Source organism: Columba livia, chromosome 2 (genome assembly GCF_036013475.1).
Source record: "Columba livia isolate bColLiv1 breed racing homer chromosome 2, bColLiv1.pat.W.v2, whole genome shotgun sequence".
Lineage (NCBI taxonomy): Eukaryota > Metazoa > Chordata > Aves > Columbiformes > Columbidae > Columba > Columba livia.
The window spans coordinates 34,210,747-34,235,947 of record NC_088603.1 but is presented as its reverse complement, the minus strand read 5'-3'; the positions used below and the strand labels follow the sequence as shown (position 1 = coordinate 34,235,947).

Here is a 25,201-nt window from a genome sequence, read left to right as displayed (position 1 = left end):
CAGTGCAAGCAAGAACTTTTGTTTCTTCTTTCATTCTGCTGTCAGTACGGGCTTGTACTGACAAACCTGATAGTTTGAAGTTGTTAGATGTTCTTAATACATGCAGACTATGTTCAAGACATTTTTTTATTGCCATCTTCCATTAAGTTGTAATAATACGGAGAAAAGCTGTCTTTAATTAGATGTTAACCTGTCATTGGAATGATTTGGGTGTCTCAGTATATAGCAAGTACAATTTCAGGTTCATAATTTAAAGACATATATAATGTAAATAAGTCTACAATTCATGCAATGTTGTGTTTTAACACCACCACGAAACGCATCAGGTTTTTTTTTGGTACCCATTCACCACATGGGGAAGCAAAATGCAGCTGCCTTAATCGTGCTCTGACTCTTCGCTGTGCTGGGTTGATGCTGTGAAGCTGCGCTGTGCTGCACGGGGGAGTGGGGAGCAAGGCAGATGTGAGAAATGGGAGATGTAAATATGGCCCTGTTTGGTTTTTGGTTTATTTTGGGTGTCATGTCCCTCCTGCTACCCCTCTCCCAGTACAAGAAGGTCTCTGCTTTGCATTGCAGGTGTTTAGATAAATATTGCACGAGTTATTTTAGAGGTGTCTGGGCAGTGTGTGCCCATCAGCCTGAAGTATTGTACACCCTGGGACAAAATGCTGGAAGTGTGTTCCTTCAGCATTGCAATGAGATTGCAGTATATTAAAGCCTGTCTGGGTCTCCTGTGAGGTTTGCAAGATGTGTTTCCTCCTGCTCCTTATCCCCTGCTCGGTAGAGCCTGTAACACATCCCAGGCACGCAGCACCTTTGCTGGGCCTTCTGCCTCCATATGTCAGACGATGTTGGCGAGTGAGTTGCTGCTTTTGAGGTTACATGGCAGTGGACCACAGCTGCAAAACCCTGACCTGTGTGACCCAATACACCAAAACTGTCCCACCACTTGACCTAATGCATTGCTCTTTCACATACTGGAAGAAGTGAGTGATCTGTGGATTAGGCTAGTGCGTGTTATTACCATTTTATGCAGCAATTTGGACCAAATCCAACAGTTCTTGCTCAGATGAAAATGCCATCATTCCCTTTGTAGGCAGTTCTGCCAAATCTACAGAAGCCAGGAGCATTTTGCCAGTGGAGGCTTTGTCATGCTAGGCTTCCCTGAAGAGATGCTGTGATGTTTACTGCACATGCTCCAGTGCCACATGTTGGGGAGCTTGCACTGCTTAGCATATTTATGATAATTTGGCTCCCAGGGGCAAACAAGATTCTTCTTATGCCTCCTTTCCTGGGCTGAAGCACAAAGAAATTTCCCCTTGCTGCTTTCTAGAGGGAAAATAATAGATCAAAGCTTCTTGCTAAACACTTTTAAAAATACACAGTGTGAATCCGTACATTTCTTTTCCCTTAAGAGACCTGTCCCTCTGGTTTGTATGGAAAGCAGCTAGCAGCAGGTGATGGGGATAACACTGCACGCTGAATTCTAGGCGTTGCACCTGACCTGCAGAGCTTTAGATGTGGAATTGCTACATGGTGTTTGAAGCGTTCATATTAAGTACCAGTATGGAATGTATTCTGGTCACTATACTTTAGTCGTCATAATCTGCTGGAATGGATATTGTCCAAATACAGTGGATTTTGGAGCCTGTCTTCAGGTGCTGAAGTTAAAACTTTTTTTTTGGCTAATATTCTTAACTTATTATTTATTTGAAAATGCTGCCAGTTAAGTTTATATGTATATATATGTACATACATATATACATACATATGTACATACATATATATATACGTTATTTTTTGGTTGTAAACAAAAAATTTGGGTTTGTATTCACAGAAATGTCACTGAAAAGTAGGCTCTTTTAAAGTATCTCAAGTTGAAGACCCAAAAAAGAAGGACTCACAATAACTTTTTGAAGATTATTGTTTCCTAGGAGTAGATTTTCCAGTTCAGCAATGAGAAAGACAGAAGACATGCTGAACTTGAAAGTTGGTTCTTCAACGCCATACAAGTGTGCAGCAAGGATGAAAACAACGAAGATTAAGTACATCTTCCTTTGTATTAGCTCTCAGAAAGTTTAATGTCTAGTCTAATTTTTGAGTTCCTGTTAAGACTCAACTGTGTGCTGAGCTTGTGAACCTGGGAAAAGGCTTAAGCAGCTGTGAGTACCTCATAGCCTCTGCTTGGTATGACCCAGCTCGCAGTGGAGGAGGGGCAGGTGATGCCGGCCCTTGCTGTGTGCTCCTGTCTGTCACTGGAGGACAGCTGTGTGGAAGGGGTGCACTGCCACCAGGCACCAAAAGGTCTGAGTGGCCCCGCTGAGGAAGTGAGAGCTCTTGGTGGCACCTGGAATTTGTGTCATTGAGGCGCCTAGGCCAGCAAGCATTGCATCTCTTTGGGTGCCTGGAGATGGGGGTGATGGTAAGGATGCAGAGCTGCCCAGCACGCACCTACACCCCCTGCTCCATCTGCCAGAGATGTTGGTTTTAAACTAAAAGTGGAGATTCAGGCTGGACATGAGGAAGACATTTTTTACAGTGAGGGTGGTGAAACACTGGACCATGTTGCCCAGAGAGATGGTAGATGCCCCATCCCTGGAGACATTCAAGGCTGGGCTGGATGGGGCTCTGAGCAGCCTGATCTAGTTGAAGATGTCCCTGCTCATTGCAGGGGTTTGGACTAGATGACCTTTGGAGGTCCCTTCCAACCCAAACTGTTCTGTGATTCTTTGAAATCCAGGTGCAAGACAGAAGCAGAAAAATGGAAACTTGCGTTGCCCAAAAGGCAGCTGAACCCTGGGTAGAATGATGAGAGGAAACCATTAAATCTTTCATCCTCCATCCTGCTGCTCCAGGCAATCCTGGCCTGGCTGGCTTATTTCAAACAATCGATGGAAAGAGAGGATGGATTTTTTTCTCCTAAAGCACTTTGGGAGATGCCTGGTGTGAACAAGCAGTGGCTGCTTTCTGCAGCGAGGCTTGTGTGAGGACTTCACATGTGCTTTAAAATATTTCAGTTTACTGTCAAGTGAAGTTTCACTGCGTGGAAAGCTTGAATGTTTTAGTTGCAGTAGTCAAGTGGTTTCTTTAACAAAAAGTAGCAATATCTTAGCATGACTGCTATAGGCAATATTTCTAATACTTCAAAATGCATAATGCGTAACGAATTTTTTCAATAATTTCGAATAACCCCGACCATTATATCTGCACATTAATCACCAGGAGTCCCTCCTACCTGAAAAAAAAAAAAAAAAAGCTTCAGATTTCTGTGTGGAAAAATTAGTGCCTCATTAGAGCTAGACAAGTTTGACATTTGCTCTCTGTCTGTGGTCTCAGGGCTTTTTGTCCCTCAAACAAAATATGAAACTGCTCCAATACATGTGATAGCAGCAACTGGAATGCAACTTTAGGAGGATCTTTGACCTTACCAGACAGAATGTGTTTGATTCATTCTGCAGATGTTAAAATACTGCCAGAAATTTCTGGGAGATGACCTTAAAAATTATTCCTAGTTCTGACTTTAGTGCTCTAATAAAAAATCTGGTTGTACAGGTTAAGTATCTTGCCCTTATATATTTTATTTTTTCTAGTCTAATGCCAGAAATAAATGGCTTGCTCTTTATTCCTTTGTGCATTGATTTCTCGGGGCTTCAGTGGTTAGATGACATAACTACTTAATTGTTTTAATACATTAGCAGCAAATTATGTATCGATGTTCTTTTTTTTTTATTCCATTGGCCTTTCTTTCTCAACATAGTTTTCATTTTTTCTTCATGCTGTGTCCATCATGGAATAGCATTTATAGAGGATTTGATTTTGAATTAAGGGCTAATCCTACCAGGTCCTGAGTGCCGTTGCTTTCTACTGAACGCAAGGGAGATCCAGGACCACTCAGCACCCTCTCAGACATGAGCAATATCTTGCTAGATCAGATAGTTATAATAGCAATTTGCATTTACTGTTTGTACTCGGAGACATCCTGACATTTTTAGTAAATTGCTGTGGTATTACAGATTACTGAGAAACTCCTATATTTGAAAAGAGTTACCCTCAAATAGTTTTTCCATTTCTGCAGAACAGGCAATTTTCTGATTACAACTACAACTCTGGACATGCGTTTGCATTGCTGAAAGGTTTCAGAGCATTTCATAGTATTATGTGAACCAGAACATGCAAAAAGTCTACATGTAACAGTGTCTGCCTTGAGGTATTATTATAATTTTTCTCATTTTACAGAAAGGAGTAAGAGGGGTGACAAGAATTTATCAAGTTTAAGAGCTTCCAGCACTGAGAGGCTGAAAAGCTTGAAAATGTTTTGTTGTAGTCCTCATTTAGTTTAATTTGAACTCAGTGAGTGAGTATTTAAAATGCCAAAAAATATCTATTCCCTATAGATAGTAAGTAATCAGCATCCATTTTACTCAGGCACAGGGAGCTCATCTGTCAGTTTGCCCAGCTGTAACCCCATCTCATAGGGCTGCTTTTCTTGGTAATTGTGAGAAATGCAAGTTTTAACTATTTCTGAGCAGTTATGGTGTTGCTAATCCCATCAATGAATGGTTTCTTTAAAAAAATTATTTCCAGAATGTCCTTTGAAGTCACAAGGTACTTTAGCATTACTGAGCCCAGCTTTTCAGTCATACACAGGAAGATAAAGACCCCAAAGATTTCAGTTGGTTTTGGATTTTTTTTCCCCCAAGTATACTCTGGAGCTTTAGCCTCAGTAAATGTTAGAGAGAGGTGGCTGCTCCACAAGGTGTGGGTGACACAGTCAAATTAAATGAGAGCAAATTCGAAGTTGTTGGTGATTTTAAAATTTGGAATTCTGGCTGATATCGTTCCGTGTATTAACATGAGGAGATGTCAAGAGCTGACGCCGTGGTCATCCCATCATCCTGGCCTTAATCACAAATAGGAAATGGCATAGCCAAAGTTTCAGACTTTGTTCTCTGTTGTCTAAAATACATTTCTCTCTTTGTTTTTGTCTTTCTAAACAAAATTCTACCCCCCCACCAAAACACCAAAGAGATCTCATTACTGTGCAAAACTCAGAGTTCCCTCTGATGTTTGAAAAATGCGTGTGTAACCCCAATTCACGTTTCATGCTGCTGGAATTCCTACATGCTGCCCACCAATACATTATACTCAGGTTCTGACATGCTTCAGGGTGAAGAAGAGCTTATGATCTCCTTCAGTTTGGTATGTTTCTGAAAGATGAATTGAGCAGTAAAGGCATTTAGCTATTTCCTTGGCTTGGAAAGCAGAGCAGTATTTTTAATTCAGTACATGAGTTTTCATCCTTTTATTCAGTTTAATTCTCTCATAGTGAAAACCACAACTCCTCTATAGCAGGGTAAGGACTGCCAAACTGACACTACAGAATTGCCTTAAGAGTAGCTTTAGCCTGTGTGTTAACCATGATTTCCAGTGTCTTGTTCATTCAGTTGGTTTTTATTTTTTTTTCTTTTTCTTCTTTAATCTCCATACAGGTTTGGCCTCCTCCAGCAAGTCCTTGGAGAAAGCTGAATAGCTACTTTACATAAAGTGGAAAAAGACTTGCATTCCAGTACTTTATCTATATTTTCTTATAATCCGATTTAGTGTGGAATACAAGTCTGAAGAACCCTTAAATCTTTCTGTAATTCTTGCACAGCCATTCACAATGGATTTGTACAGTGCAAAGTGGAAGAGATTTGGGTTCAGAATGGTAATAAGTTTAAAAAAAACCCCAAACAGATTACTTGTTTTTCACTATTAGTACCTTCTCCCTAACTAATAGTATATGACATAGACTATCTGCACATAAAATAATATAGTCTATAGGCACAGTCTATATGTTTATATTCCTCTGTATAGAGGAAGTTACCCTTTGTAAACCATGTCATTATAAGAAAAAAGATCGATGCATTGCTTAATTTAAAATCTCGTTGGTTGCCTTGGTTTGCATGTTTTTTTGTTTATTTGTTTTTTTCTTAATATTTAAATAAGCATGGGAACAGAAATGCTGTAGAGTGGGAAGAACAGGCTCTAAAAAGTTGCTCTGTAAAGTCCAATATGAAAAAGAGAATGGTTCTTGTCAACTTGGTTATCACAGTTTGTCACTGGAAGAGGGAGGACTTGTTTGGCTTATTTTTCACCTTTTTTTTGTTGTTGTTGTTGTTGGTAGCGATTGAGAAGCAGCAAAACAAAAACTATTGAGGATGTAACAGAGTGATCAGAAAACCAGGACAAACTGGAATTTGTCTTCAAGTTATTTCTTCTTGTGGGTATAAAAGGATTAATGACTCAGTGCTGGCATTAGGAATAATTATATCTGGCTTAGCTGGACAGGGTATCTAACAGTAGCAATAGACCAATAGCTATATTCTGAATACAGTTTGAGTTACTGAACATATTTGTAATGTAAATGTGTAAACAATATTGTTTTATCTGTGATGGTCTAAAGACACTGCTTGGTGCACATGCATACTAGTAAATAATACGTGGACATACCATTTGCTAGGCAGGTAATTAGAGAGGTATATCAATCTGTAACACTTGAATATTTCCCTACTTTTCCTTCTTTACTCATTGTATGATAGCTAAACTGAAATACTTGCTTTTCGAAAACTGTCCTCAGATGTATTTAATTTAACGGAAAGAATTTAACTTTTACTCCATTTTACAAAGGCATGTCCTTTAGATTGTCTCTTCTCATGTTTATGTAACAAGTTATTAATGTGAGACCGCTCCACTGATGCCTTGTACAACTGCCACAGTTTAAGTATATGCTCAAGTTTGAGAAGAGCTCACAGGGGTGAGACATGGCAACACCACGAAGCGTACTGCTTGTCCTGATTTGTTAAATGTGCGTCATGGATGATTTCTGGCTACAGATCTGTATTCATTTCTGTCCTAAGGCTTAGTAATAGATAACCTGCATAGAGAAGAGGGAAGAGAAGGGACGGAAGAAACTACTGAAAATCAAATTTGATGTGTAAACCCATGTGAGAGACACATTTTACCCTCCTGGCATTTAAAAACATGCCCTCACATTGAGTTAATATCTGTAGAGTTGCTGTCTTGGAGAGGAAGGGTATGATCTAGTTAGAGAGGTAAGGGGGCATATGAAAAGCAGCAGGGAATCCTCTGGACTTTTTAAGTACGTGGGAATATATGATGTGTTCTTTATCCCAATATATGACCATTTACTGTCTCTGGGACTCAGGATTCCCCTTCCCCACCAAATACACTGTAGTTGCCATTGGCTGTCATAACCTTATACATGACATGCAGTTTCATCTTCTCATGTAGACATCTTGCTGGGTCCTTTAGCTACCAGCTTGGAGGCAGATTTTCCCTGGGTAATTCACATGTGTGAGAACATCCCTTGTCTGTATAGTGCTCTTCTCGTCCCTCAGCCACCCTGAATGTATCTTGCAGAAGGACTTGTGCATCACAGAGATGGAAAGAGCAGTACCAACCACTCCCAGCAAAGCTGGTGTCCACATTGCCTTATTTCACCTGGGTAAAGGAGGGGACACACATAGCCTGTGAGAAACTGTCTCAACAGAAGCTGGTGTGAATCAATTATTTAATAACAAACAAGCACAGTGCTTGCTTTTTTATTATTTTTGTGCCTATGGTACTTGCACACATTCAATATGGTGAGATTACTGCCTTAGGCTGCCCCCAAAAAGCTGCAAGAACAGGAGCCCATTGAACTCGTGCTGATTCTGTTGCATGTTTTAATGAAGCTTTAAAATGCTTGAATTGTCTTTGAAATGAAATATTCCATAGCTGCAAGCTAACTTCATACTTCATAATAATTGCTTAGCCAAATAAAGGAAAATTGTGAGCAACAAAGAAAAATTAGATTGATGGCTAGAAGAAAATGATTAAATAAAAAATTCATGAAGAAGAAAAATTAAAAAACATAGCATAGCGTCACAGGCTTTTGCACAAAGACTTCCCTTCCAGTGGGAGCTTTTCTGTTCCAACTGTTCCTGTACATTTTATTCTCCCTGTTTGCTACAAATACTAGGAAAACTTATTCTATGGAAATAATGGGAAAGATGGTCACAAATTTATGCAGAAACTGGGGCACAGAGTAAAATTTAAAAACAGAGGTATGCATTTCACTGCCATTCTGAGTGGGGATACTGTGTACTGTAAATAATTAATGATTTAACTGGAATGGCCCGTATTTTTTTTTTTTTTTAACTCTTAAATCAATTGTGACCAAACATAAAAACCCCAGAAATACTTTTGTTCATAATTATCAACCCAACTTGTACACTTAGAGCCCTTCTTTATTCAAATATACTGCTCTTAGTGGCCATTAGTAACACAAAATAAATAATTTACTGTGAATAAATTCTCTCATGCTTAGCCTTTTGGTTTGCATGTTAGGAACAGCAAATCATTATTTGTGGATATGTATTAATGGCCAAAAGTACCTGAGAAGTGTGCAATTGTTTGTTTGTTTGTTTGTTTTTAACAAATTATTTCTGAAGAACTGATACACCCCTAGGCTTTATGACCTGGCTATGGCATGGAAAAGCATTCTGGAATGATTTTAAATTACAGTGCATTTAGGAAGAAAATACAGAAGATAGTTACAGTGAACAGTAGGGCTTCAGGGTAATACGTATAAGCTGGTTGCAGGCATTTTAAAATATGAATATTACTGTAAAGTATTTAGGTGACGTCTGATAAAAGATATTTAATCTAGCAAAAGCACTTTCGTTGCTTACTTGTTAAAGTAATTTAACGGATGAGTGATGCTATTAATGGACTACATGTAGAATCCAGACTTTTTTGTTCAAAACATTCCTTTAGGGTTTACTTTTCTAAACAAGTTTAGAGGCAATTTGAAGAGATCTAGACTATATTGAAGCTACAGGAATCATAATTGGTGAACTTGTCTTCTTCTTTTAGCATTTCCTCTGCACTTAGAAGAAAAAAAAAATCACTCTTTATACACAAGCACGGCTAAATTGGCTGAGTGATATACTTTGTTTTGATAAGGTTAGAAGCCAAAGACTGTGAATAGAGAGGTGTGTGATTGAGCATGCAGAGAGGGAGATGAACAGAGAGCTTAGAATCAGTTGTAAGATATCTGAACAAACACACAATTTTAATCTTCCCTTCACTAATTTTTGAGAGAATTGCATTAGTAATATCTGTAGCATAGTTTTTGCAAGGAAAAAAAACAGTTTAAGCAAAAAACTCAAATCATAGCAAACCAAGCTTTCTTCCCACTCCAACACATTGGGGTGCTGAAAGAATTGAAGGTAGACATCTGGAAAACAGATGATCAGGTATTAAAAATAAACTTTTAAATTGGCATTTCAACAGCAATTAGTATGATAAAGTTACACTATTTTAAACAACTGCAGAGGTTCATTGATAAGCATTCCTGTTTTGCTTCAGCTAGTACACACAGCTATATATTCTTGAAACTTAGATATCACCTATACAAGGTAGAAAGTTGTGGAAATAATTGGTTGTCAATTTATCTTTGACTTCATGAGGATCACTGCACAGTCACATAGTTTTGTCAAGAACTAAAATGTGGTTGTTGACTCCAAGAACAGCAGTTTCCAAATAAATGTTTGTGAAACCTCCAACTTTAATAGCTGCATTGTATCATCCAAAAGATGTGCAACAGAATGAATAGGTGACCTTTCAGATAGAGGACAAGCTGTTCACAATGTCTTTTCATTGACTGAGACAAAATATTCTTTTTATATGGAGATAATACTTTCCACCATGTTTAACAAAGTTGGTGAAATATAAAGAATTTAATTGTTTAGTTTCTGAATGCAAGGGGTTTTACTGTTTGTCTTCAGATCAGGATTCTTTCTAGAACAGCTGTGCTAAATGCATTGATCTAACTAGTTGTTTTTTGTTTTTTTTTTTAAGACAATGGAGTTATTCTGAATCTCATGCTCACAGGGTGAGGTGTCATTAGCTATCCATCCATGTGCTATCCACATGATATTTGGCTTTCAATGATATATGGATTAATTCTTATTGCTATCCTGCACCACAGCTTTGGGGTCAGTAATTTCCTGACGAGGAGGTCCAAGGCAGCTGTAACAGAAATTGTTCTAAATTATGGTGAAATTGCAGCCTTGGTGTGAAAAGCTGCTGGGATGCTCTCAGCTGCACAACATACACAGGCAGGAGCTTGGGCTGTCGCAGATCACAAACAAATAGTGAGAAAATCAGGATCAGGACTCACCCTTTTTCATATGAAGTATGTTTCGACCCTTAATCTTTATCGTTGTAAATCCACCACTTAAATCACAACTGGAGAACGGGTGCTAACTAGTAACAACTAGTTACACTGGTGAAGTGTTTTTTGCTATGCAATATAACTGGAATTACTTCTGTTACTGTTCAGCCACTCCATGTTCCTGTTCTTATCTCATAAAGCAGGTGTGCTGACCTGTTTTCTTCTTAAAGAAAACACAGTGTATTTGCTGGAATTCAAAGAAATGCGGTGAACACAAACTCCTCAAAACTTGAGAAAAATCTTACCATTTTGGGAAGAAAAAACACAAAAAGCCAAATACAAACATTTTTATTTTGGTGTTGACCAATGTAATTCTCATATCTGCAGAAAACTGGAGATTTTGTTGTTCGTGAACCAAAACCAAATTTATTCCTAGATCACACATAATATATGAGTAATTTACTAAAATTGGAAGCAAATTTGTAAAGAATTGTAGAATAATTTCAATTGGAAGTGATCTGTGAAGGCATCTGGTCCAACCTCTTCTCAAAGCAATTCTAGTAAGACCAGGATGCCCAGTGCTTTGTCCAGGCAAGCCCTGAATGTACCTGATGTTGGAGATTCTGAAGTCTGTCTAGGCAACCTGTCCTAGTGGTTGAGCATCCTCACAGGAGAAAAAAAAGATCCCTTGTATCTAGACAAGTTTTCCCTTGTTGTGATCTCTGATGTTTGTCCCTTATCATTTTGCTGCACACCTTCAGGAAAAGTCTGGCTGGGTCTTATCTTTACTCTGCTGTTGGGTTGTTAAAGATCACCACAAGGTTACCCCTGAGCCCTCTCATTCTAGAGCAGACACAATCTTTTCAGCCTCCCTCCTGTGTGCTGTAAAGGTTTGGAAAAAACCTGAAACTAGTGTGGCATGGGAATAAGGATGAGAAAGTTTCACTGAGGTCCACACTGGCAGTTCTGTTCATCCTGACAACCTGAGGTGCCACAATTGCAGTGGGTAGATACGGTCTGTCAGAAAGTACTTTCAGTCTGTCTTTGAACACTGATAGAAACGAGATTGAGAGAACACCTTCCATAATGTAATTAAAGAAACCTTAGAGAAAACTTCTTAGCACTTACAGTGATGCCCACAAGACTATCTAAAGATTTGAATATATGTATTTAATGCATCTCAACTACTGTGCGTAAACATTAACTACAGTACCTGGCAATCACACATTTCTCTCTCCTGTTATGAAAAGCTTTTCTGCATTTCCAGAATAGCTTAGGTGGTGGAGAGGATGCTTTGCATGCAGCAGAGCCAACCAGAATGGTGGTGCTCATGATAAGGACTCTTTCTTATTGATTCCTGAACTGTGGCTTATTTTGTGCATAATTCCTACTTGTTGGTTCTTTGAGAGCTGAGAATGTACTTGTTAAATAAGAATCTGATCTTTGCAGTGGCAACATGTTGGGAACTGTTTGAAACTTAAATTTAGATGCATTCTTTCTGTTTTGGACTTGGAATGGGGAGGGGAATCCTATTCCTGCCATGCACAATAAATGGAGTATATACTCTTTTCCTCCTCAGTAATATGTTCTACCTTGGGCTTTTTTGCCTTCCTCTGCAGAAACTCTCCTGGATGACTTCCTTCTCACGTACACAGTCTTCATGACGACTGATGACTTGTGCCAGGCTCTTCTGAGACAATATCCTTTTGTTAAGTGTTGTACTAACAGGGGTCACACAGTTACACCTAAGTTTATGTATTGTCAAGCCTTATATCAAATATTGTAAGTTGCACACCCAGGATAATTAGTTTTGCTTTTTGCATTATTGATATTATTGAAATACAACTCTCCATTATTATTTTGAAGTTGCATTACTATGACATGCATAGAAGGTGGACTGCACCTGAGATTTTTGCATCACACCTCAAGAAATGCCTCAACAAATAGGAGAAACTTGGGAAGAGAGCAATTGGAATTATCCATATTCTCAAAAAAAAAAAAAAAAAAGAAGAAGATTGAAACAATTGGGATTGTTCTACTGAAAAAAGGGAAACTATAAATGGAACAGTCTTTCAGGTACCTGAAGGGGAAAGGAAGAATCTGTGCCCATATCCATGCCCAATGGGACAAGAGGCAGTGAGATTAAATTGTTCTAAGACAGATTAATGTTAGATACTAGAATTTTTTTTGCCATTAAGAAAATAAACACGGGAGTGGAAAATGCGTGAGACAGTAGAATCTCTGATACTGGAGAAAATTAAGAAGAAACTAGAAAATATATTCCAAGGATAACATAGGGTATATTCCTCTTGTAGGGTTGACTTGGATGGATTAGTTTAGCTGATCTTCTAAGGTCTCTTTTTCTCCAGTCCAATTTTACAAGATTTTGTGGTGCCTGGAATTCGGTTCAAATCTGTAGCTTCCCAAAGTTCAGTTTATATTGTTTTCTTAATTCAAATAGGTTGTGGTGGAAAAGATTAAACCTGGAAGCATTAAACTAAAACCCGGATGTGAGACATCCCTAACTGGCATGTGCCTATATATATATGTAGATATATATATACATATATATTCACCTATTAAAACATTTATAATTTGCATAGTTGGGGAATCAATAAACAGAAAATTCCTGTTCTGAGATTGAATGTGCAAAGGTAAAGCTACTTCTGAATAAGCCTGTGTCCAAAACATATGCATATGTGTATGTGCATACTTCATGAGAATGCTTGAAAGGTGTATTGAAACAGATGTCTAACTCATTGCAGCAGTGCAATCTCATCTCTTCTGGTTTTGTCTAAAGCTATACAAATCTTTATTACATTTACCAAATAACATTTGAAATGGGGTTAAAACCTATCCAGACCTGTATGTTAATTCTTAGAATACATATATCTGTGTAATACATTTCAGAATATGTTAAAAATGAAGAACAAGTATTTTACAGTCTCTGCTCCTTTTTGTTGTGTGATACATTATAGAAGTCTAACTCCTTCTGAAATAAAAGAAAGGTTTTCTTCTATTTCCAATTACTTCCATAAGCTATGGAGTATTGTTTGATTGAACTTGTACTGTAACATTAACTTGCTTTTCTTTTTTTTTTCTTTTTTTTTTTTTTTCCTCTTTACCTTTTTTGTTGAAAACATCATCTTTTCACCTTATGAAAGAAAGAATAGTGAAGGGACAGGAACAATGTACAGAGTGGGTATCTTCTGTCATTTGGCGTTTCTGATTTGTGAAAAGAGAACAATGGTGAAAATAGATTCTTTCACCTTCTTTTTTTTATTTTAATAGTGTTATTTCTGCAGATAGTGTAATTTGTGCAAGAAAAAAGAAACTGCCTTCCTCTGCGTGGGTTTTTTGTTGTTGTTAATGATGCATTGTCCTCCTTCCCACAGACACTCATGTTGGCATCTGTGTGCAGGACAAAGGTTCATTCCCAGTTCTGCTGAAAAAATGTGACTCAACATTGTATAATTCCTTTTGAATTGATTTTGCTTTTACAGACTTGCCTCTCTAATCTATAAAGGAAAAAAATCCTGTTGGTACAGAGGATGAACTGACATTTCTATTACTGAGCATTTCATTCCAAAAAAGATGATGAAACTCCTAAAGCTGCACAAGGGATAAAACATTTAAAACTGAGCAATGTATTAAAAAAATCTTTCATTAGCCAACAAAATGGTTGCAAAGTCTTTTCCATCACTTAATTTTGAAGTTTCAGTGAAACCACAGTATTTGTTCCTTAACCTCCCGTACCTATTGTGCTAAGAATCACCAAGGGAAAGAAGACGACTCTGATGTATCTTGCAGGAAACGAAAAGTCTTGCATTTGGTGTCTCAGTGGACTTCTCTCTACAAAGACTGGTTACATGAAGATGAGCATTTAAAACAATTTTTAAAGGTATTGAAACACTTTCTTATGCATTTCACCACTGTTTTATTATCATACTGTGTCTAAAAAGCCCCAACTGCAAAATCTATAAAACATGATTTTTCACACTTAAATTTTCTCTGAGAAATCTGTAATATAAAATGATTTACATGTGTCTTCCTTGAATGCCTTAGAGATAGTCAGTTTGGACAGAAAACCTCTAATGTCAGTACATTCAATGTCAAGAACGTTACTTTCAGATATGGAACTTATAGAACTCCATGCTCTCTAGAAGATGGGAAAAGTTAGGAAGGTGAGAAATAGAACTACTAAGATGTGAAGGTTCCTTGGACACACTGGTCATGTCTGCCAGAACAGGGACTATAGTTGGTATCCAGAAGATCATGGATGAAAAGAGACTTTTGAGATCCTTGTAAGAGATGCTACTTTGACTGAGGAGTGGAGTGCTATCCATAGTGTTCGTCAGGTGCATGTGGAGAGCAGCACAGCTTTAACATGTTTTTAATAAATAAAATTATGCCTTTACTTATTAGCAAGGATCTTCTGATTGTTCTGAATTTGTTCCAAAAGCTTTTGTAATTCCCTTGTTTTGGCAAAGACAACCTGAATATTGACCAGCCTGGAAATTTAAACAGAAGCACTCTCCTTATGGGTGTTGCATAAATATAATGATGAAATTTACTTTAGTATCCTAGTGCCTGAATTGATTTATACCACTGACGTGATGCTGTAGGTTTATGTTTGAGTTATCAGATGTTTGCAGATACTGTTTTATTTTGTAGACGATATACAGAAATGTGTTAGATGATGTATACGAATTTCCCATTCTTGAGAAGGAATTGAAAGAATTTCAGAAGATACTTGGGATGCATCGTCGTCAGTAAGTATTGATTGTATTTGTCATCAATTCTCCTTCTGTTTAGGGTATAATTTGTTTTTCTTGTCATCTTGCTGTAATTCAGTAAAGTGATGAGTGATACAAGTACTATATTCATTTTTACAAATTATCTCTTCTTTAAAATAAAACTAGATTATTCAGTCTTCACTCATGTTTGTTGGATGATGTGTGTGATTCAGCAGTCACTCCCATCAATTTTGATTGGTATGACTTGTGAGTAGAGTGATACTTTGTGGAAAAGCCAGCAAAATTTCCCTCAGAAGCTGCAGTCTGTGATCTCAGACGACACATTCATCATTCTCTCTCTGCAATCTGCAGTACTGAGAAGCAGGTCTCCTTTGCAGTAGTCACCTCCGTGTTATTTTAATAATAATTATGGTATTTGTAAAAGATATTTCCTTGGCATGTTTTTTCAACAAGTGGAGTTTGTTTATTTGGTTTGGCTGTTGGGGAAGTGGAAGGATCTGTGTCCCCCAGGGTCACCCTGACTGCTTACCCTGGGGGCTGGAGCTGTGTCCATGTTCTCCAGCAGCTTGTGGGTTGGCAGCATTTCTTTTCATTACATCAATTGTGGGTGTGACAGAATCATCTTCTGTCTGAGCCAAGCACTCTTAGCTTTCCCTGGAGAAGCTCTACAGCCATTTTATGGTGACCATTTAATGTTAAAAACTTTCTGATGTTGTAAACTTTATAGCAGCTAAAACTTCCTAATCTTTGGCTTGAAATAATAATTTGGATTTTCCTTTTTGTTTCAGCACTGTAGATGAGTATTCACCTCACCGAAAGGTAAGGCAAGCCTGATTGTTGCAGGTTGCTAGCTAACTCATCATCTCACTTTCTTTCTCCCTCTGCACTTTACTCTTTTTTTCTTGGTTTGTCAATTGAAAGTGACTGGCGGCCAAACACATGACAGGATACATCAGTGAGGTTAGGCTTGCAACATTGCTTAAGGATTTTTTTTTCCTGCCAGCGCAGCCTGCAGATCAGCTGCGTGAGCTGACCTGCAGTGGCTGTGACTGTATTAGCATCTTAACAAGACGCTCTGAGATGTCAGAGTTCAGGAGAGCCCTGGGAGCATGTCCCCACTGGGCTGGAGAGATGTAGCAACCTGGGCAAACCAGGCTGAGCACAGGCATGGACTACAGATGCCAAACAGACACAGCAAAGGGGGAATATGTTGTGACAGGGACAGAGAAAGAAAGAGAGAAACATGAATCTGTCTATTTAACCAGAGGGAGAAGATGCAGCCAGAGAAAGTTGGCGTACAGACTGCACAGAGGTGAATTGCTGTGTTCTTCAAATTTACTGGGATGAAGCTGAAGTGTGTAATAAGCTTAAAATATTACTGCAGAAATGTGGAAGGCAGAACATGAGATTGTACTGAAATTGCTAAATAGGCTGATTGGTACATAGGAGACGTATATAAGAATAAATGTATAGGATATGGACTTGCACATGGCTACAGAGAACCTTGAATCACTCAGGCTGCTCAGCCTAGGCATGTCCTGCTTCCTCCAAAATCCCCACCCGGGTCATTATTTAGTAAGGCACTGATCCAAGAAAGGGTGGGTGGATTTCCTAAGAACTAAAACCTTTTTGGCCAGATGTATGGGCTGAATGCTGTGTTGTGTGAATTACTGCTTTGTAAAGGGCAAGGATGCAGAGAGTCACTGCTTTCTCTTTTTTTTTTTCTCTTCTCTCTCTCACACTACCTCACAGAATAAAACATTTTTCCACCAGTTCAGTGTAAAGGAGAACTGGCTGCAGCACAAAGGAACCATGAATGAAACAGAAGAAAGTAAGTATATTTAAAAGAGTGCAGAAAAAAACTTCAAAACTGCAAAATTGTTACTCAAAGGCTGCTCATAATGTAATTTTTTTTTTTAACTGACGTATGGCTTCTGAACAGGACCTTAGGGCCATAAAAATAGAGAGATTTGACTTGTGTAAGGTTACCTTTCCACCTCCTACTCTGCAGGGGTTCAAGAGTGACACGGCATCTCAAGGGCTTTTTGGCCCCATTGGGTTCCTCCAGCAGCCCTGTAGCAGAGCTGTGTGCATCCAGGAGTGCTAGCAGCCTCGCCAGGCGTTACTCCTGCTCTATTTCCTGCTCTCGATCTCTTGACCTAGATCTTGGTTGCAAAAAGTGAATGAGTAAGTCTGACACATGAAACAGGCCAGGGTCTGCTGACTCTGGGAGTTTGCCTTAGTTCCTTCTCTCCCTGAGAACGTCTTCATGTGGAGTGCAAGGTGTCTCTTCACTTTGATGTCAACCATTTCAAAATGCAGTTTCCCTTCCTTGCTACTTCTGCAATAACACAAGTGAGGCTGTCACCCTTCTGTAATGCTGGTACGGGAAAGGAGGCAGAGAGGAGGATAACACCGTGTACACAAGCAGAGAACAGGCAGGAGGACCTTCTACCTGGAAGTCTCACCCTTGGACGATATGTCTTCATTTCTCACTGGGAACAAATCTCCAGGAGTTCACTTGGAGTCAGGTTATTTTTAGTGCTCATTTGTGACAGAATAAAAATGGAGCTCCTTCAATGCCAAGTCTTTCTGCTCAATACATGCTGCTGATAGATACCCTTTTTCCATGCTTCAAATATGAATTTGTTTGAGGTTTATGTTATTAAGGCTGCTTCTAAAAATATCATTTCTGGATGAGAACCCCCACCCTCCTCCTTCTTCACTAAGAAGTCAGAAACAGCTCATGGGTGAATGGGGAGGGAAGTTTGCTGGCACCAGAGAGGGAACAGACTGCATAGCTGTGGGGACAGAAAGGGCAGGACCCAGCAAGGCCAGCCATGACTGGGTTAAATTGCTTTTATCTCTCTCGTTGAGAGCATGAGCCATGGAATACGATGGGATTGATGGAATGAAATAGGAAAGGTGGAGTTGTGGGGAAGATAGACAGGTGCTGAGATTGGACATCTAAGTGTGTTGGAGTGCTGCTGACTGGTGGTACTTGTGGAGGATGGGTCTGTACAAGGCTCACCATGTCACTTGACCAGAGGCATTTTATCTCCTAATGCAAGCATTATCAGGCTGACCTACAGCCTATGGATGCTTCCTCCTACAGGCATTCGCTCCTGCACCTCACAGGGAGGTAGCTGAGTCTCCTGGAAGAAATGACATGGTCCGTAGCAATAGACACTAGAGCCAGGACATTTGAAAGGTGCATGGGGGAGCAGGAGCAGGCTTTGGGAGAATCAGTGTGACCAGTATGGTGGTTGTGCTTGAGGATCTGACCTGTGGGTTGGTTTAGTTCAATGTTAAAGGATATGTTAGTAGCCCAGTTATAAATTAACATATCGGTGTCATCTTCTCCTCCCAAATAACAGAGAGGGGGAGATGTCAAACCACTGTAGACAAGTTGCATAGCATGCTGCGTATGGAGGCCAAATATTTCTGTCAGATTTTTTAAAATTTATTTTCCTACCTAGTAGTTTAGAATGCAATTTGATGTCTTTATCTTTTCATGAGTTATATTCAGTCTGAAAAGAAATTCTGCCATAGGATCAGCATTTGATTTACTGTCTGTCAGCAGAGGCAGGTTAAGAAAAAATTATAAAACCAAATTACATTTCTTCCCCAAGGTTAAGTGTTAAGTTCCTCCTTCGTTCTCATCTTCATTTTTTCTTTACTACCACACACACACACACAGATATTCCTGAGGACAGAGTTCTTAACCGCTTCTGGCATGATCTCATTTGATGAAAGTGCCCTGAAGCCATGAAGATTTTTAGAACAAGCAAAGAGCTATTGCTACATACAGCTGTCAATAAAAATAATTAGAAAAACCCAGCATTTCTGGAGAAGAAAAGTTTTGTCTTATACTGACATGGTAGCAGCCCGTCTGCCATAAGAAGTGCTAGAGTAGAAAGAATTGGGAAGTTTAATTAAGCACTGAAGTGAGAATGAAACCATGAGTTGTGGTGATTCTTATTAGCAGATGTAGTAATTTTTGAAATACTTCTGCAAATCTGCAGCTCTGTTTCTTCCCTTTAAAGTATGGCAGCTGTATTTCAAAGAACTAGCTACGGCCAAGTTGGCAAAAGATGTAAACCTAAAATTCTAGCAAGCAGAGGGAGCGAAACATAAATCTTTTTCTGGCAGAACCAAAGTTTTACCTGAGCTGACCGCAGCATTACTGCTGGGAATCTCCCTCCCAGAGCTGAACCAACTCATGGACTTCAGTGGAAGTTATGAACCCAGGGAATTTCTCCAAACCAGTCTCTTTTATGTGTGCTGCAAGTGATTCAGGGAAAGAGATGTCAGAATTAATTGCATGGCTGTTTAGGCAGCCTCTGATAGTGCAAAAATACCCTGGCAATGCAATAGATGTCTAGACAGATAAGGTAGAGGGAGTGCTGTTCTTATGAAGCCTCCTCCTGTTCCAGGTGGAAGTGAAGGTCCAAAGTAATTTCTGCAGCAGATATGAAATATACTGAAAGGACAGTGATTTATCTGAATGTAAAATTAAGGGAGAAAAGACAGCAAGAGCTAAATTTGTAAAGCAGATAGGCAGCAGAGGAGGTTGTCTGTGGCAGATCTTCACTGTGGGAAGTCTTAAATAGGTATTGCTGAAATGCAGCCATGGAGGTCTCTGTTTCCATTTGCTTGGCCCTCTCATTTCCCAGGGAGAGGAGGTGAGAAGGTAGAAAATGGTGATGTTTACAAGTAGTTGCATGTCCCTGTAGGTCAGGGTGCAGCAGCAGCTGCAGCAGCCGAGGTACTGCCATGATGGGGTCTGTTAGATTCTCCCCTGTTCTGTTCAGGTCTCTCTGCCTATTGCTGAGTGTGTTTTTTTTTCCTTTGTGCAGTTTTCTGCCGCGTGTATATAACAGAGCACTCCTATGTCAGTGTGAAAGCTCAAGTATCCACTTCAGCTCAGGAGATACTGAAGATTGTAGCAGAAAAGATCCAGTACCCTGAGGAGGAGTTGGCGCTGGTGACAGTCACATTTGCTGGCGGTAAATAACTTCCCTTCATCTGATTACTTGGCTTTTAGTGCATCACGTAAGGAAGGGCTGACATTTTCTGTTGCAAGGATACAGCTGTTCCTGTGCGGGCCCACAGCTGGATGACCATGGAAACAATGAGGAGCTGCTTCTCAGAGAGTTGTTTCCATGGCAACAGCTCATTCTTGGGTACCATCAGATGTGGCATCTCCTCACTGGGAAAGGAGTGCAAAGGACTCTCAGTCTCCAGCAGTATTGCAAGATTTTATTTTTTCCTCAGAGATAAATCTCCTATTTTTGCATTTAAATTAATTTGGAAGGCAATGAGGCATGGTTTGCTTTAAAAATATAAAAGGAGATAACAAATACTGTATGCGTGGCTGTTTCCTCTTTTCCAGCATGGGTAATGAATATTCTCCGGCAAAAAGGAGGAAGACATGTATTTGCACAGATGAGATACTGAGAGAAATCTAAGTGATATTTTGTAAGCAGTTTTTCTTTGCGTATTATTTCAGTGTTTCTCATTGAACAGAAAGGCTTCTTGTGTTTATCAAGGAAGACCAGATCGACCATGGACTGATACTGTGGACTGGCTAAACCTGGTTTTCAGCCAGATTGTTTTGCTCATTGTGATGCCTTTTGGCTCTTAGGGAATATAAAGGAGGCAATTTAACTGGATCTACAAAAAAGGTCTAAGAGTTAGAATATCTTGGTTAAATTCTCTGATAACATGAGTTGATGTGGATCCCGTGAGACAAAGACTTCACCCTTACAGATATGGCACTCATTCTTACTACTTTGTCAGTCTAGTTAAATGAAATACAGACAAAAGCTGGCTTGTTCATTTTATTTATTTGATTCAGAAATCGAAGGTCACATTTTTCTCTCCCACACCGAGCTCAGTTAAATAACCATTTTTTTGCAGGGCACTGGTGTGGGTGGCAGGGAGACAGTGCCCTGTACCAGCTGTTGAGAGCCTGGGCTTGGAGTGGCCACACAGGAGCATTGCACGTGGGCGCCCTGGCCGGATGGGTTACATCTTTTACAGGCATGCTCATTTTACCCCTGTGTGTGCCCATACTTGCCTCCAGTGCATTTTGCAGCACTACAAAATCACTGTGCTGCTGTTGTTTTTTCAGGTCTTGTGCTTCTGTTCAAGAGCAGGGCAAGTTTTTCTCTGATAGCAATAAATCTGGTGCTAATTGCCTACTTAGCTAAGGAAAACCAACAATTCATAAATAACGAAACACAGTATTATCTCTAGACCACATTGGTTCTTGAGAAAGCCACAGAATATAAGTGTTTGCCACTTGGCTGTTCAATAAGAAACAATAATTAAAATTCAGGTACAACAGGACTGTAATTTGTACATGGCCATTGTAACCCCCAAAATATTATTTATTCACGTTGCCTGAATTAATTTGAGTTACCACAATTTCAGTATCCTTGTTCTTATCCATTGTTACTTGTGCTGTGAGCAATTTTTTTCTTCCTGTTTTCATGACTCAGAACTGTCCTCTGCCATCCACTTGGAGGGCAGCACTGTGAGCGTTGGAGAATGTGTTTTTAGTGTACTCCTGAAATGAACAAGCAAGCTCTTTTCAGTTAAAATTTCCTTGAAAAAGCACACTGGTAGCTCAACTTAAATGTAGCTGGTGTCAATATGAGCATAGATAAAAGGGAAAACAGACAGTTTGAGACTATGCTTGGTTGTCAGACTCCACCTGGTCCTACTCCTCCCTCATGGGCAATGAAAAGTCCAAGGTAGCTGTGAACATGCTTATGGTGCTTTTGGGTCTACGCTAATACAGTCACTGTAATCAAGTCTCGTGTGTCAGGTCTCTAGAAGATTACTTTGAGTCAGGATACAGTTTTCCCAGGACAATTTTTTTAGCTCTGTTCAAGGTTTTTACTTTATTTTTCCTCACACCTTTCCCTGATACATCCAAGATCGCCCAGAGCTGAACCAGTTCTCTGGAGTGGAAAAAAAAAAAAAAAAAGTTCTTTTTTCTTTGTTTCTGGTTTGGTGTGTCCTGCTCTTTTACTCAAATGTTTTCTAAATGAATTACTTTAGGTCTAGAGGAGTTTCTGTAAATATGGTACTCTTGAGGACTCTTCGGCTGTGCTCCATGGGCTCAATTTTATGTAGCTGACATCCTTTAAACCTCTTTTCCTGTTGACTGGCCATGGCTACTGATGACATCTCCACCCCTTCTCTTGTCTGCCTGTGACACACAGCAACTCAGTCTCTGGAGGCTGATGCACTTTGCTTTAACAAAAGTCACTAGATTTACCGTAGATACACTGGATTGAAATGAAATGTTCTGTAGTGCATAGGAGGTTAGACTAGATGGTTCAAGGGTTTCTTTCTGTTCCGTCCCTGTGAAGTCCAAGTTGAAAGCAGATGCTGGAAGTTTTTGTTCACTAGTCCAGCATGAGACATCTCACCTTTATTGTGCCTGAATAGTGTGAGATGATGATCCCATGCTTGGCATATACGTAGGGGCTGGGTTTGATGCTTACTTAGATTCTAAATTGACATGTCTTTACAAATGTATTTGAAATATTTTTCTCATATCTATATACAACTTTCACTCCTTTTCTGAAGCTTCTGTATTTTGTTTTCTGTCTTTATAGAAAAACATGAACTACAGCCGCATGACCTGGCTATCTCAAAATCTTTCGAGTCATCCAGTCGTATGTTTGTCTACCGAAAAGATCTGACTGATTCTCTGGTAAGGATGTGTATTTTATACTTCCCATTTTTTATTTGCCTGACTCCAGATCAATAACTTAATATTTCTCTTAGAGGGCTTTTTGAATACTGAATTTTTCTTTTGCTTCCTTAGTAAAGCTTACTGAGCTGCTCTGTACCTAGGAAAAAATCTTGCATTAACAGCAGTTATTTGACTGAACAGTAATGGAATTTGTTCATCAATTTCAAACAGACCAAAGCTTCTGTACAGCTTAAATCTTTCAATCTACATAAGCTTGGAAAAGCTGACTTGTGCTTGTACAGGACTGGATGGGATGAGGATTAATCAGGTCCCGTGTAACTTTTTTTTCCCCTTGTGCTTCTATAGCACTTAAAGTGGCTGATGCATAGTCATACAAGGTCACAGACAAACACGGTGGAATTATGTAGAAATAGATGTCTCATGGGTTCTACCAAAACTACTGAGCATCAGTGTGACCCCGGTGTTGTGGGAGCTGCATGGTTAGTCTGTGGCTTGTATATATGGCTGGTGGTATCTCCTCTTCTGTCTGTCTGTCTTTCCATCCCCTCGCTGGTACTGGGGAGGGGAGCCGGTCTAAGGGCAGCAGGTTTCTCTCATTCCCTCTGTCCTCAGAAACCGGGATTACAAACTCCCTCTCCCCCTGTGATTTCCCAAAACCTCAGAGAGACAGGAACAGTCAGGCACTCGCAGAATTGCTCTTTCAATAGTTTTCTGCTAATTACACAGATGTTTCCAGGAAAGCACAGAACAGTATTGCAACTGGCTTTTACATGTTGTCAGTACCACTAGGATCTGTGCATTCATCCTGGGGATGAGAAATGTCTATTTACATTTCGTTGGATCAGTGTGTCCCAAAGAGCTGACACGCCGCTATCATTGTAATCTGTCATCCCCATTATCTCTGATGTTCTAGCCAACCCTAAAAATGTGAATATTAAGGGAAGGTTTCCAGTGCAGACAGGTGACAGCCAATCTAGTTTCATTAGTTACATAATAAAAATTGCAAAACTTGCTGGAACTGTCAGAAATATAGCACCAAAGTAATGACTTAGCTGATAAGAATAATCTTTCATCTTGGCAGATGGTTCATGTGCCAAGTTTCAGCCTGATGAGGTAAAAAGAACCTAAGAGATATACAAACCTTTGAAAATCCGAGCTAATAATGGAAATGTCAAATGACCCTTAATACCAGCAGTACCAGTGCCCTCCACAGTAATATGCTAAATAACTTTTATGAATCAGGACCCACAGTATTTTCCTGTTTGTTGGTGATTGCATTTGGAGTAAGTTAATCATTAAATGGATGGATTTATGTTATTCGTAAAGATGGATTGGTGGGAAAGTTGCGTGTATTTATTCTAAATCCAGTGTGTTTGCAGAATTATTCCTTTATCTTATAATACAAAAATTTTCTGGTGTCTTAATTTAGATTTTATTTTCTAGTGGCTTCAGGGATTTTATTTTCATTATGCTGTCTGCTTGTTCATTGTTTTATACTCAAGGTTTAGAGAGAGACAGAAGGAGAAGCCTAATGCAATAGGAAGTCATTGATCCCATTGACCCATTTCCTTTTTCAAGCTATTTATTCAATAGTCTGTAACTCCTTGGTTTTGATTAGTGGGGGGAAAAAACCCTCAGAGTGCACTTAGAGAAGATTACTTACTCAGCTCCGGTGTGTATCTTGGTCCAGTAGCTGTTTCATTGCAGAACTTTTGGCATTTGCTTAGGAATTTTTACTCTTGGTTATTGATTTAGAACCCATTTGCTGAAAACGAGGAATTGCAACAAAGGTCCGTGAGAATTTTGGGAATCAACACCTGGGATCTTGCCTTAGAGCTAACAAACTTTGACTGGAGCCTCTTCAATGCAATCCATGAGGTAAGAAGCACCACGTCCACTTTCCATGTATTGCTTTCATGCAGCATTGTGCTGTTATGATGTCCTGATGTTGCACCAGCATTTTGGAGCATCCTTATTCCTTGGTTCTCAGTTCATTATGGTGACAGTATGGTTTGGCAGCTCTCAGTAGTGGTGGCATTGAATCAAACCCAAATGATGTGTTACAATCCTTGATACTGAAAAAAATTATCAAAGGTTTGCAACTTCCCTGTGCTGGGGCATCTCATATGTTTCCTGTATACCTCGTGGGTTTTATTGAGATTTGCCTCAAGAGGGTAGAAGAGCATGATAATTCTCTGAAAACTGTCTGTGTGAATATGTTATATATGCAAATTGTCCTTTGCACTTGAGAATGTTCCAGTAAATATAGGACTCCACAAATAGGTGTCCTTGATATCACTTTAACCACGAAAGAATTCACAATTTCAGCAATTTAGATGGTCACATTACTGTTCTTGTTAGGCTTCAATGAGATAAAAAGTACTGGGCAGATTTTCTAAAATGGGATAATGGCCCACTACAGTGCCCATTGGCTTGTTTCAATGACTCTAATAGGTTCTGGTGTGAGCTGCTGAGTAAAAAACATAC

The 25,201-nt window shown here is 39.4% G+C and overlaps 1 protein-coding gene across 4 annotated transcripts in view; it reads left to right on the top strand.

Moving 5' to 3' along the window:
- RAPGEF5 (Rap guanine nucleotide exchange factor 5) overlaps positions 1-25,201 on the top strand; it is a 162,622-nt gene that overhangs the window by 114,503 nt on the left and 22,918 nt on the right. For 3 of the 4 annotated variants that reach the window (XM_065051278.1, XM_065051279.1, XM_065051277.1), the window contains 8 exons: positions 11,842-11,920; positions 13,979-14,123; positions 14,897-14,994; positions 15,768-15,798; positions 16,732-16,810; positions 19,839-19,988; positions 22,614-22,711; positions 24,470-24,592. In XM_065051278.1, coding sequence (XP_064907350.1) covers positions 11,842-11,920; positions 13,979-14,123; positions 14,897-14,994; positions 15,768-15,798; positions 16,732-16,810; positions 19,839-19,988; positions 22,614-22,711; positions 24,470-24,592 — 803 coding nt within the window. The remainder of the gene's footprint in view (positions 1-11,841; positions 11,921-13,978; positions 14,124-14,896; positions 14,995-15,767; positions 15,799-16,731; positions 16,811-19,838; positions 19,989-22,613; positions 22,712-24,469; positions 24,593-25,201) is intronic. The other variant, XM_065051280.1, reaches the window with a different exon arrangement.